This window comes from Crocodylus siamensis, chromosome 2, assembly GCF_052110815.1.
Source record: "Crocodylus siamensis isolate JL-2025a chromosome 2, ASM5211081v1, whole genome shotgun sequence".
Classification (NCBI taxonomy): domain Eukaryota; kingdom Metazoa; phylum Chordata; order Crocodylia; family Crocodylidae; genus Crocodylus; species Crocodylus siamensis.
The window spans coordinates 26,179,721-26,192,703 of NC_143396.1; the positions used below are offsets into that span (position 1 = coordinate 26,179,721).

Here is a 12,983-nt window from a genome sequence, read left to right on the forward strand (position 1 = left end):
CTGGCCAGCTCTTCTGCAACCTTTCCTCTTTCCAGGAATGGTTTGCTTTTGTGCTTTGAGGATCATATCCTTGAGCAACGACCATTCTTTGTGCACACCATTCACCTTCCCTTCCTGGTTCTGCATCGCTTCCCCTATTAATGCTCTGAGCCTGCTGAAGTCAGCATTTTTGAAGTCCAGGACTTCAATCCTGTTGGTTGATTTGTTGACTTTATGGAGGATGGTGAACCTGATAATTTCACTGTCACCCAGGTTACCCTTGTGTTCAAGCCACGCACCAGATCATCTCCTTTGGCCAAGACCAAGTCTAAGAGAACGTTACCTCTGGTTGCTCCTTGCACTTCCCAGGTCAGAATGAGCTCCTCAATCACAGTCAGGAAACTGAGTGAATGATGTGACCTAGCCAGGTGTTCCTCCCAATCTATGTCTGGGTAACTGAAGTCTCCCATGATAACCAAGTCCCTTGTACTCACGGCCTCTGTCAGTTCTCAAGAGAACTCCAGATCCAGCTCCTTCCCCTGGTTCAGTGGCCTGTAGTAAATGCCTACAGTTAGGTTTCTCTCACTTTGCCATGTATGGAATGATACACAAATATCAGTTCATACATGGACTTGCATATTCTGGAATATGAGAATGTTGGCTTCCACGCTTTTTATCTCCTGTTTATCCTAAATCCTTTCCTAAGCAACATAACTGAATCAATTAATCAAACGAAACAATGTTCTCCCTCCCATCATTGGAAACACTAAATCCTATTTTTGTTTTGTTCACACCCTAATTTACACGAGACTTTTTTTTAGTAGAGGTGCACTGATACATTGGTGCATATTGTATCGGCACCGATAAAAGGAAAAGTGACATTACCGGTAATTGGCTTTTTATGGCTGATGTAGCTGATAATGTTGCTGATAAATGCCATGTGCCCGCACACAGCCACAGCTTGGAGAGCAGCGCTTGGCTGGTAAGTCTGTTGAGGGGAAGGAGCAGGGAGAGGAAGGGGGCATGTGGGGGGGCCAGATTGAGGCCCCCATGATGAGGGGGGCTGGGGCAGGTGCTGCCCTGCCAGGGTGCAGCATGGGACAGCTCATTTGGAAGGTATGGGGGGGGGCAGCTCCTGCCGCTGTGCATGCCCCCCATGCCTCCCCAGGGGTGTATGCAGCATTGGGAACCACCCCTCCTCCCTGCACCCCTGGACTAGCTGCATAGCTCCGTCTGCGCTCCACCTGCCCCAGCCCCAGTCCCCCTCCTCTCTCACCATGGGAACCTCAATCTGTCCCCTCCTATGCCCCTTCCCCCAATAGACTTACCAGCTAGACTCTGCTCTCGAAGCTGCCTGGCTGCATATCAGCAATCAGATCGGTATCAGCTGATTATGGCTTGTTAATAATCGGCCATTGGTATCAGCCCAAAAAACTTTTATCAGCGCACCCCTACCTTTTGCCATAAACTCTTGAGTACAGATATATAAATATACTACAATTGAAACCTTAACAAATCTATTCATGCACTAATCTAAACTGAATATAGCTCACTCTCCTACAGAGGTATAGAAATAACACAGCAAAAAACAGTAAAATCTCAAGTGCTTATAATTTAACAAGTAAGGTGGTCCAATACCTAAGAAAGACTGTTTTTTTTCTAGCCACAGCCCCATTTAGTATATACATTTTTCCTATTATTTGTCTTATTAAAGACTGCTGTATAACAGGGGGTGTCAACTGGGGGTATGCATACCCCCAGGGGTACTTGGGAAGGCCCTAGTGAAATTTAACCAACAAATCAATGTTAAAACCAGACTTAGACCAAACCCAGGTATTTTGGTTCTAATTCCTATGCCTAATCTTTTAGTTCTAACTTCCTCTTAGTCCTTCCAGGCTCAATCCCAGGCCAAAACATTCATTAGTGATTTTTAATTTTGGGTAATCTCAAATTTAATGACTAAGTTTAGCCGATTGACTTGGATCACAATTCCAGAGGTGCTGAATGTCTGCAGTTCCATGATAGATGTGGGCCCTTTGAATATCCAGCTCACACTGGACACACAAAATTGTAGTTCAGTTTAGAAATTGTAGCTCTAAACTCCTAAGTTCAGATCCCATTCCACCTATCAGGTGCCTAAGGGGGGCTTAGGTTCTTAAGTATGATCCTATTCCATCCTGTTCAAGTCCCTGAAAAACAATTATACAGAAACAAAGTGGTGGACAGCCTGGTAGTGTAGTGATTGGCTATCCATTTCATTCATCAATCCAATTTACACAATGCTATATAGCCTCTGATGCCTGCAATGTAGAGGCACTGCTTGATAATGATGCAAGACTACAACATAGAACAGTTTTAATCGTCAAAGCCCTTAGGAAGTAAAACACCAAAATAGCTCCTTTTTAAAAAAACATTTTGGATGATGTTGGGGAAGATTTTATACCATACTGCTTTGGTAAACCACCGAAGCTCTGTGGCCCTGAGTTTATTATTGACATCAATTACACACAAACTGGACACCTAGAGGTTTGAATAACAGACTAATAGAATTACACATCAGCCTCATGGGGAAATGTTATGTCATAATATTTCGTGCATACGCAGAAACCATAAAATCATAGGAACAAAAGGGCTAAAAGAGACCTCAGAAGGCTATCTAATTCCACCCCTGTTCAAGGGAGTATCATACCACCCAAGAGTTTGCCTAATCTGCTCTTCAAACCTTCCAGTGGTAGAGATTCAATAACCTCTTTAGGTGATCACTTCTATGGCTTATACTGCCAAATAAAAGACTAATTTTAAGATTTAAGTAGCATCATCTGCATAGCATGGCACAGTGACTAACCGGTTGTCTTGGAGGACTTTCCCACTTGTGTAAGATGTGATATGGAGCGTTATGAAGCAAAGTTACTGGCCAGTGACTGGTGTTGGAAAGCCAACTCGGTTTACTTCTCCTCTCAAAATGTAACACAATTTTCTTATTGCCAACACAGGCTTCCAACAATGGTAAGTACAAAAAAATATGGATATACCCATACTTCAAGCAATGGCATATTTTTGATTATGCTGCTGTTTGCTTCTGAAACTTTAAGGATGGCAGGCTCATCTATTCTATGAGTGTTTCAAGGTGCTGGTCAAACCACACCTGGTCCACACACAGATAACCCTTCAGATGAACTTGAGAGACTTCCCAAGATAAAAACCTGCAAATCAACATCGTTGGGCTGAGATGCCTTAAAAAGTAAGCAGAGTTTCAACACAAGATATAAGAAACTACTTGATTAACTGTAAGTGGATAAGCAGATGTGGGAAATCTGAGATGCCACTTAGAGCAGTGCATCTGCAGTCCTTTGCCTTGTAAAGAGAAAATATCAGACTGATGAACGTGACCATGAATCAGCCAGCTTCTACATGAATTGCATGCCACAGATAGGACATAGATGCCATAAAATAGATTAAATCCATCAAAATAAAATACGTAGTATAAACTACTTCACCAAGTGAAAAGCCATTGGTGGAAAGATAAGCCATGGAACTTCTGGAAGTAACAGGAAGACATAAATGTAAACTCTGCACCATGTCCAGTCCAAAATCCAGTGACACGACACCCATAGGCTTTGATGGTAGGGCAGCCTATTCATTGACAAGAATGAAATCCTTGTTTGGTGGGTAGAATGCTTCATTTCATAATTCGACTGACAATCTAGCATATCAGACTTGGCTTGTCATAACATTTCCCAAGCATTCAATCATGAAACACCTTGTTGTGGTTCAATTCAGAACATCAAAAGAGGCACCAAGCAAAATTCACCCAGCAAAATTGCCAACACGGATAATATTCTTACTGGACTCTTCCAGTACAACAAACAACAAATGATTCTACAGCTTATGGTACTTTTCTAATTCAAGGCAGGAAAGAGGAATGCAATGCCATCATGCTACAACTCACCCCAGGAATTTTGTGTGAAGCAAGCAACTGAATTTGTAAAATCAAGAATTGGTCCATACCTGTGACAGACTAAGAATCTGTTGTAATATTTCTTGTTTAAATGTGTTCATGGTGTAACAATGCTGCATGCCTCAGTTTTTCTGACATACTTGTATAAGGGGGAGAACAGCCAAGATAATTTTGGGGTCCCCTGAAGCTGTACAGGCTGTTTGGGTTCAAGGACTATGCTTATTGTATGTCCAATAAACGCCTTTGTTGAGGAAGAGCTGTCTGCTTTGCTGCTTGGGCCTTCAGGGTGCAATTCTTTCCCGTTTAAAAAAGGTAAAGAGCCTCTCTTAGGAGTTGGAGTGGAAGGTAGCTCTGTGAGGGAAGTCCATGTATAACCAGGAAAGGTCAGGGAGCAAAAGACTGGGTCTCACACCACTTTAGAAGCTATGCCTGGGATGGCTTGAGGGGGTATTCAGAGACACTGTACAGGGCTGTGAGTCCTGAACAAGGACTCCGCTGTGACCGCACCTCATTTGTGAAAACACTGATGCTAAAGAGGTCTTGTTGAATTTTCCTGCCATGTCATGGATGTGGAACTCCATGAAGGGAATAACAGATGCATGGCTTAAATGCTTAGGTTACTTTTTGCAAATTATTTATGGAGGATATACTAGTTATCTTCTATCCTCATCTGTTTAGCACCTCATTTTTATCTCAGCATTTGAAGTTCATCACCACAGCAGAAAAGTTTTGCAGCCCATTCCCCATGCTCCAACTGACCATAATCACTCACTCACCTATCACAAGATTTAGTTGATATTTTTAAATCAGTTTTATTGATTTACTTGTGTATACACAAAAAATCTACTCAACACATACACACCCACACTAAACTGACAGACTGACATTTTCCTGTATTTATCTCAAGGCCTGACAATTATTTACTGTAGAATAGTATTACCAACAGCTCAAATCAAGGGTTTGAGATTGTATAAATAATTAGTAAAGAAACCGCTGTAGCTCTGGTTAGCTTCCAGTCTTTACAAGATGAAAAAAAAAGAGAAAGACTCAAAACAAACAGCTGGAGGAGGACATGGAAGAGCAAAGTAAATATTATAGGAGAAACATCCCCCATAGACAAGTTAATTCAACTGATGAATTGAACTGACATTCTCTTCAATCCCCAAGCAGTTCATTCAGTCACACGCTCCCCTTTCATGACATGTTGGGTATGTCTATAGGGCTTCCTTCCTGATCCTGGGTTCACTGCTTTTAAAAAAGCTCTACCCATTCATTGCCACTGGGGCACATCAATGATCAGCAATCAGGTGGAGACCTTGGAAGTAGCCTGAGAGGCTCAGAGAGGACTTGAATGTAGGTGTGGGGCCCACATTTACTTAGCCTAATTACTGGTTTCTGATACTCCCAGTGGAAGTGAATAGGCAGGGCATATTTTGCTGGACCTGGGATCTGGAGGGAGCCCTACTGACATGCCATTATTTGCTTACTGACACAAATCAGGTGTAACTCTCTTGAATCAGGTGTAACTCTAATGAACCTGCATTGCCACAAGATTGCAAAAGAGGAGAATCAGGTCCATGACTAATGCCTGTAGTTAGTTTGCCCATACACTTCTAGTGCCAAATCTTTTCCCAGTTTGCTATAAGAGATTAGAATTTCACTCACCACTGACCTTCAAACCACCACAATGCTATTAGGATGTTGGTATCTGTGATAAAATATGTGCAGCAGCAGCCTGGAATAGGTTGATGAAGAACCTCATAATTACCTTCTGGTTATGACCAAGCAATCCCTTAGAAACAGCTGTTAGAAAAGACTGACTCCTCACACACACACCAGGCACAGTGTATGGAAGTCTGCAGATCTTACAGAAGAGTGCTATATGTAGCCTAAGGAGCAGTGAAGGTATGAAGCAGCAAGTTTTTTGTTATTTAAGGAAGAAAATAAGCCTGGCTTCTCTGATTTTTCCCCTCTGAGAATGCGCAGTGATCCCTGGGGCAGTAAAGGGACTAAGGGCTAGTAAAGCCCAGAATGGGGAGAAACCCAGGATTAGATGTGCAGCTTTCTAGAGTCTGCAGATTGAATTATGTTAGTCTAAACCTGGATCCCTGCTACACAGACGAAGATTTCAGGAGGAGGTTCCTGATGAAGCAATGGAAGGGCTGCAGCCTGGCACATTCAAGGTAGGTGTGTGCCCAAATCTTTTGCTGACGGAAGGGACAGGTGTTGAGTATGTCCCAAGCGGGAAACAGCACCGGACGACATGATCCGATTCAGTATAGCAATTCCTGTGGTGTTCTTTACAGAGATGTGGTGCTATCTGATTAGAGTCAGTTTTGACAGTGGCTTTGCATCTCAGGAGGACTGTTAACAACTTAAATAAGAGATGCTAGAGATCCCTTCCTACTCTGTGATTCTATGACCATTGCATTATACTTGTTCAGCTTCTGTGAATGTAGTTAGGCTTTGCTTTCTGGTGTGATTCAAATAAAAGAGGGTTTGTTGGCTCCAAATCTAGCATGAAAATTCTTTTCCTTCTATCTTCTCTGGTAAAATATTTGTAATTTAAAAAATGTAGTGGATTAATTGAACAACAGACACTGACTTTACTTTTGTCTTGCTTGTTCATGTTTCCAGTATCGCCTTTGTTTCTATAAAGAAATATGGTTTCAGGCAGTATCCAAAAGTACAAATTTCTCTTCAGATTGCCAAGGACTGTCTCAAAGTTGAGAAATCTAGCACAGGATTTGCAAAAATACAGCCTGCAGACCAGATTTGCCCCACCAAGGATTTTGTCTGGCCTGCGGTGGGTCCCTCAGTCCTACCCAGCCTAGGCACAGGAAACAACCCAGGCTGTGGTGTGTGTGGCCAGTCCTGCCAGCACCAGGTTCACAGCAGGGCTGAGATAGTGTGGCAGCCAAACTCGCTTCCTGGTGGCAGTGGCTCCTCCTTTTGTCTGCAGCTGCCAGTGTTACCACCACCACTGGACCCAGCTACACTGCCCAGGCACCCTGGCCCTTCCACCCCACACCTACCACAAGGGGTGGGATTCATGTGGGCAGGGCATGCAGCCAGGCAGATGGAGTAGGGCTGTGGGTGGGTGGGGAGTAGTGCCTGGGAGCAGGATGGGTGGGCAGACACAAGATCATGGAGCAGGATCGTAGGGCCAGGGCCCAGCCACAATCTTGTTTCCTGCACACCTCTGTGATAGATGCCAATTCTACAGATGTGGGAGGTGCGGGGAGCATACCATGGCTCTGCTCTGGGCCTCAGTCCCACACTGTCATTGGCCTGCAATCCCAGCCTCCCTTGTCTGTCCCACTCCTGGATGCTGCTCCCTGCACACCTGCGGCCCATCCCATCTGCCCGGCCACGTACCCTGCCTTCATGTGTATTTGCCAGTCCCTTTGGAGAACCTATGATTGCTGGGTTATAACAGCTGGGGCCTGGGGTGGAGCTGTGATCCTCTTACTATATATCCCTGCCCATGGAACCGGTGTCTGTCACAGGGACATATGCTGTGCGGATTGTGACTTTGCTCTGGGCCCTGACCCTAGCCCTGTGATGTTACTGCCCCACAATCCCAGCCCCAGCCCTGCCTACCCATCCTGTTCTTGGATGCTGTTCCCCACCTGCCTGTGGCCCCATCTCATCCGCCTGGCTAAGTGGAGCAGTGCCACGTGGGGAGATTTGGTGAGCTGTTGTGTTGGGGTGGGGGGTGCTGACCTGGCCCATGACAGCTTATCAAACTCCTTAAATGGCCCTCTGGCCCAAATAATTTTCCACCCCAGCCTAGCACCACAGTATGTTTGTGTGCACACTGCTTTCAAAGGTATGACTATATCCTGTGTACCTAATCTAGCTAGTTTGGGCATGGATAACAATGTGAGCTGACTTGGGGAACCAAGTTCCTGGGTAAGTTTTATCCCATGGCAAGCTCCATACTGTTACCACTACCACGTTTTCAAGAATGGGAGAGTAGGTTTTGTGTGATACTGTTTTTTTCCTCACAAAAGTGAGTGGATGCCGTCCTGACCTTGGCATGCACACTAAAATTGAAAGGTAAAGCACTCTGAACCATGTGATTTAAGCAGACACTGAGGAAACTGCAAAGGGAATGTAATTTTCTGAGACTAATTCCTTCCTTCGGTAGCAATTCTGCCTTTTTATGCCCCTGGCAACACATACATCTTGTAATAGCTACTCTTCCCTTCCTCGGCTGCTATTTTACTTAAATAGGGTTATACTGACTTGCATTAGATCAGGCCCATTGGTATGTGTGAGTGCGCACAAGCTTTCTGGAGAGTACAAATAAGTTTTATTTTTTTTGTACCCAGCCAATGCACCTTGAAAAGCTGCTATTGTAAAAGCATGTTTAGTTTCTTGAATCTAAATTCTTATTGGATATCACCAAATCAGTTGTGGCAGTTTTGTAAGACTGGTTAGTCTTTACTTAGAAGAGCCCAGAATTGAAATGGCATGTGCAATATGTAAAAGGTTAGGACCGAATGTTCTAGCAAAGCTCTTTGGGATCTCACATACAGTGTTTCTGTCAGCCCAGTAATTTTAGAAAAGTTCAATTCACTCAAACACTTAATGGAACAGAGCTTGGTCAAAAACAAGGCTAGAGGAAATAGGATTTTAACTGGGTCTTAATGTCCATGATGCAGTTTCCAATAACAGAAACCAATACAACTTCTGCAAATAAAGTGGGATTGTGCAGGAGACAAATGTTTGGCTTCTACAGACTTCGAACAAAATGGGGGAAAAAAGTTGAAAATGTCTGTCCAGAGATCACCTATAATGCATAGTAGTATCATATACATTTGCTTCCTGTTAAATTTTAACTTTCCAAACCAATTTACCCTTTTCTAAATCAATAGCAGGTTCCTCAAACACTAAAAAAAAAAAAAAAGCCATTAATCCACAATCATGCCTTAAGTACAGTGACACCAGCCAGGCCTTTTTTTCTGTCCCCATTCCCCCATCAAAACTTTATCAAACCTTGTTGGAGGAAAATGCACATGGCAATAAGGGTTCCAATAAAGCAGAATAAATGCAGTCAGGTAACTAGCATTTATTTAGACACCCACATCCAAATGCTGATCTGATATGGATTACAAACAGTCACAACACACCAAGATGGTCATGATTAATCATGACAAATAGCCTGTCAAGCTAGAAATAATCACTTTCAGCTCAAATAAAGGTCACTGCTTCTGCTACAATTAGCTACAATTTTCAGCCTTCAGGTAGTGATAACATCTATTACGCACACAGAAAACATTTAATAAGGAAAGAAGTGACAAAGCACAAAACTTTTTACCAATTGCAACAATTTCCAGTTTGGCATGACTAAGAACTACAAAACATACTTCTAGTAAGGGTATGATTTTATATCCCTGAACCAACACAGTCAATTTAGTAGAATAAGCTCTCTCTAACACTTATAACTCTGTGAGTTAACTGCGAAGCCTGACTATTTCCTTGCAGTTCTCTTCTGAGGAGGATCATCCTAGTATGGCATAGTTTTCTCTGGGAAAGAGGGCTGAGGCATATGAGGCATTTATACACATGCTCTGGGGCAGGGAGGGTAGGGGGAGACACTTTAATTAGAGCAGCTCTCGAAGCTGCTCTAATTAAAGTGCCCAGAGCATTTTGTATATCAGCCTCCCCAAGCTTAAAAATGGTGGTGCTCAATCAGTTTTTAGTTAACAGTGCCCCCGCCATCATTTTTAAGTGCAGAGATGCTGATACATGAGACACTGGAGTCTCGAGCACGATAATTACCAATCTCCAGCTTGGTTCAGTGGGAACTTATGCAGGATCCCCCAGTTGTGTCTCCAGCCAAGCACGTGGTGTGGCAGGAGGCATGGTTGTTGGGATCTGCATCAGATCCCATCACACCTTTACTTTAACATTACATCCGTCAGCAGCCCTAGAAATAGGAAGCTGGTTTTTGCTATTCATACAAGGAGAATCTCTTCAAAAAATAATCAAGGTTTTTAAAAAAAAAATAAATAAAACGCTCAGTAATGGCATCCTATGCAGAAACCTTCAGGCATTCTACATTTTAGAAATTTGTATTCCTTTACTCCTACCCTGCCTGGCACCTGGCGCTGCCTGTGCCACATGGCGCAGGCCTAGTCCAGCACTGCATGATACCGTGTGCCTTCATGCAGTTTCCATGCCCGCAGGACCTGGCCTGGTGTGACAGGCAGTCCCCGTGAGTGGTGTGGGGCTCCAGGTGACAGCCTGAGCAGCCCAGAGATGCTCAAAGGCACATAGCGCCAGACTGAACTGTGCCAGGCCCACATGATGTGGCACAGGCAGCGCTGGGTGCCAGGGATGTATTTTAATTACAGTGCATCGGAGCAGCCTTGCTGCTTGCGTATAGGTGTCCATGATGTCTTCCTCCTTTTATTGCCTGTATGCGGCATCACTGCCTACCTGCTGTCTAGGCTGCCAGGAAAACTACAGGGATTCCTGTGCTGGCAGTGACCATCTTGCCTACCCCACCTACTCAATAACTGCAAGCTATTAGAATGTTAGCAAAGTTTGTTAAAGTGCCAGGATGGTGTGGCAAGATGGTCCGCCATGGCATGAGCAGTTCTTATTTGATAGACTGTGAAAATGAAATTCAGAGTGTGTAAAAACTATAGGTTGGTATGTAGTTAATATTAGATTTTCTACTTTGGAAACTGTGAAGGTAAATTCTTTGTAGTAGATTCATAAAGATGTGTAGTCACTTTAGGGAGGAACATTTTGCAGGTCTAAATAAGGAAAGTTTTCCCTTTTTACCATTATATAAATGTTTAGCAGATGAATCATTAAGTTATTTCTGTTGCATTTGGAATCCTATGTCTATGACCCAACAAGTGGAGAACAAGATTGCTTTTTGCTTCTGACCTCCAGGACTTGAACCCCACATCTCCTAAGGTGAAAGACTAATTTTCTCACACTTTGGTACTATAATCTCTCCCCTTTTAAAATGGTCTTAACACCATATCTTAAGAAACTTGTTAGATACCCACTCATGATGTATAGCTGGATCAGAGGATTCAGACTTCTAGTAAGTGGAAGAAAACATAAGTGTCACCTTATGGAGATCTACAACAGCCTCAGTGCTTTCACGGTTGTCCACTTCTTCTAGATTCCACTGTGTCTGTCTCTGCTTCTCTAGCAATTCATGGTAAGCCTAAGGGAAGTATACAAGATAAGATAAAGCCAAAACCCCAGTTGACATGAAAAGGCATTAGAGGATCAAGGATGCTTTTTGACTACACAAAAGCCACTAAAACTGTAAAAACTAACTGAAAAAAACATGCATGTTGCCTTACCTTACATGAGTGACAGGAGAAGTCAAGGGCACTGATGTGATTTGACGTGATACTTGTTATTAAAATATACTTAGAGGGGCATTGTTCATTTTGCTTGGACATCTTAATTTGGGCATCTCCTAACTTCCAACTTGATTTTACAAACTGGAGGAAGGCACAGTCCAGGGCCATAGAGATGCTTTGGTAGCTGACCAGACAGTCTCTGTGCTTGTGCTTGCCCTTGCCGTGATGTAACCTGGACCTGAGCTCTGTTCCAGGTAAGCTTCCAAGAGAGGGGGCGGAGGGGGGCAGCTGCCCACCCCACACAGGGACCATATGCCCCCCACAGAGCCCCAGCGCCCCTGCATGGCACACATCTCACTGGTAGCAGCAGTGGCTACTTGGGTGCTCAGGGCTTCCTGGCACAGCCCTCTGCACAGCACAGGGCAGTGCAGCTTGGCCCTGGCCACCTGGCACCCAGCACTGCCTGTGCCACATCATGTGGGCCTGGCACAGTTCAGTCTGGCACTATGTGCCTTTGAGCATCTCTGGGCCGCTCAGGCTGTCACCTGGAGCCCCACGCCACTCGTGGGGACTGCCTGTCACACCAGGCCACGTCCTGCGGGCATGGAAGCTGCATGAAGGCACACGGTATCATGCAGTGCTGGACTAGGCCTGCACCATGTGGCACAGGCAGCGCCAGGTGCCAGGCAGGGTAGGAGTAAAGGAATACAAATTTCTAAAATGTAGAATGCCTGAAGGTTGCTGCATAGGATGCCATTACTGAGCGTTTTATTTTATTTTTTTTAAAAAACCTTGATTATTTTTTGAAGAGATTCTCCTTGTATGAATAGCAAAAACCAGCTTCCTATTTCTAGGGCTGCTGACGGATGCAATGTTAAAGTAAAGGTGTGATGGGATCTGATGCAGATCCCAACAACTATGCCTCCTGCCACACCACGTGCTTGGCTGGAGACACAACTGGGGGATCCTGCATAAGTTCCCACTGAACCAAGCTTGGCTCCCAGCCGGCTGAGCACACGATGAACTCCTGCAGCTGGAAGCCCTTTCAGCTGGCCACAGTTCCAGCTGGGGGACTGCACCATGCTGACCAATCAGCTGATGGGGTTCCTACCTGGGGTAGGCATGGCGTGCTTCCTTAGCTGGGAGCCCTGATCATCTGACAGGACTCCCAGCCTCTGGAGCATGCAGGAGTCTTGAAAGGCTCCTGTGTGCTCCAGAGGCTGGATGCCAGCCACACGTTCAATTAAAGGTATGATAAGAATGAGCTGCACAGTTATAATACAAAATATATAATTGTACATATTTTGTGTAATAACTTTGTGGCTTGTTCCTTTTTTATTATGCCATTAATTGATTAAATGCCTGGCCAGGCCTACACTTAAGTGATTAATCAGTCTAGTAGCCATGAATATATACACGTTTACCCTATTATCGGAAAACTTAACAGGCCATAATGACACAATAAGAGTTACTTATAGTATCCTCTTCAGTTTAGAAGATCACAGATCTAATGGGACATCATTTTCACTGAAACTGAACTGGTTCCAGACTTCAGCTGTTTCAGAGACTACTAAACAATATATCCACATCTGGAGCAGGGGCAGGCAGAGGTCCTGTTTGTGATTGGGGCTTCCTAGCAGTACAGATATATTATCTTGCTGTCATTCAGTACTCTATTGTTTAAAGAGAAAACTAGGTCAAAG

The 12,983-nt window shown here is 44.1% G+C and overlaps 1 protein-coding gene across 1 annotated transcript in view; it reads right to left on the reverse strand.

Annotated features, from left to right (window-relative positions):
- Nucleotides 1-12,983, reverse strand: part of EVC (EvC ciliary complex subunit 1) — a 117,138-nt gene that overhangs the window by 49,431 nt on the left and 54,724 nt on the right. The window contains exon 11 of the mRNA XM_090034493.1: nt 11,037-11,135. Coding sequence (XP_089890619.1) covers nt 11,037-11,135 — 99 coding nt within the window. The remainder of the gene's footprint in view (nt 1-11,036; nt 11,136-12,983) is intronic.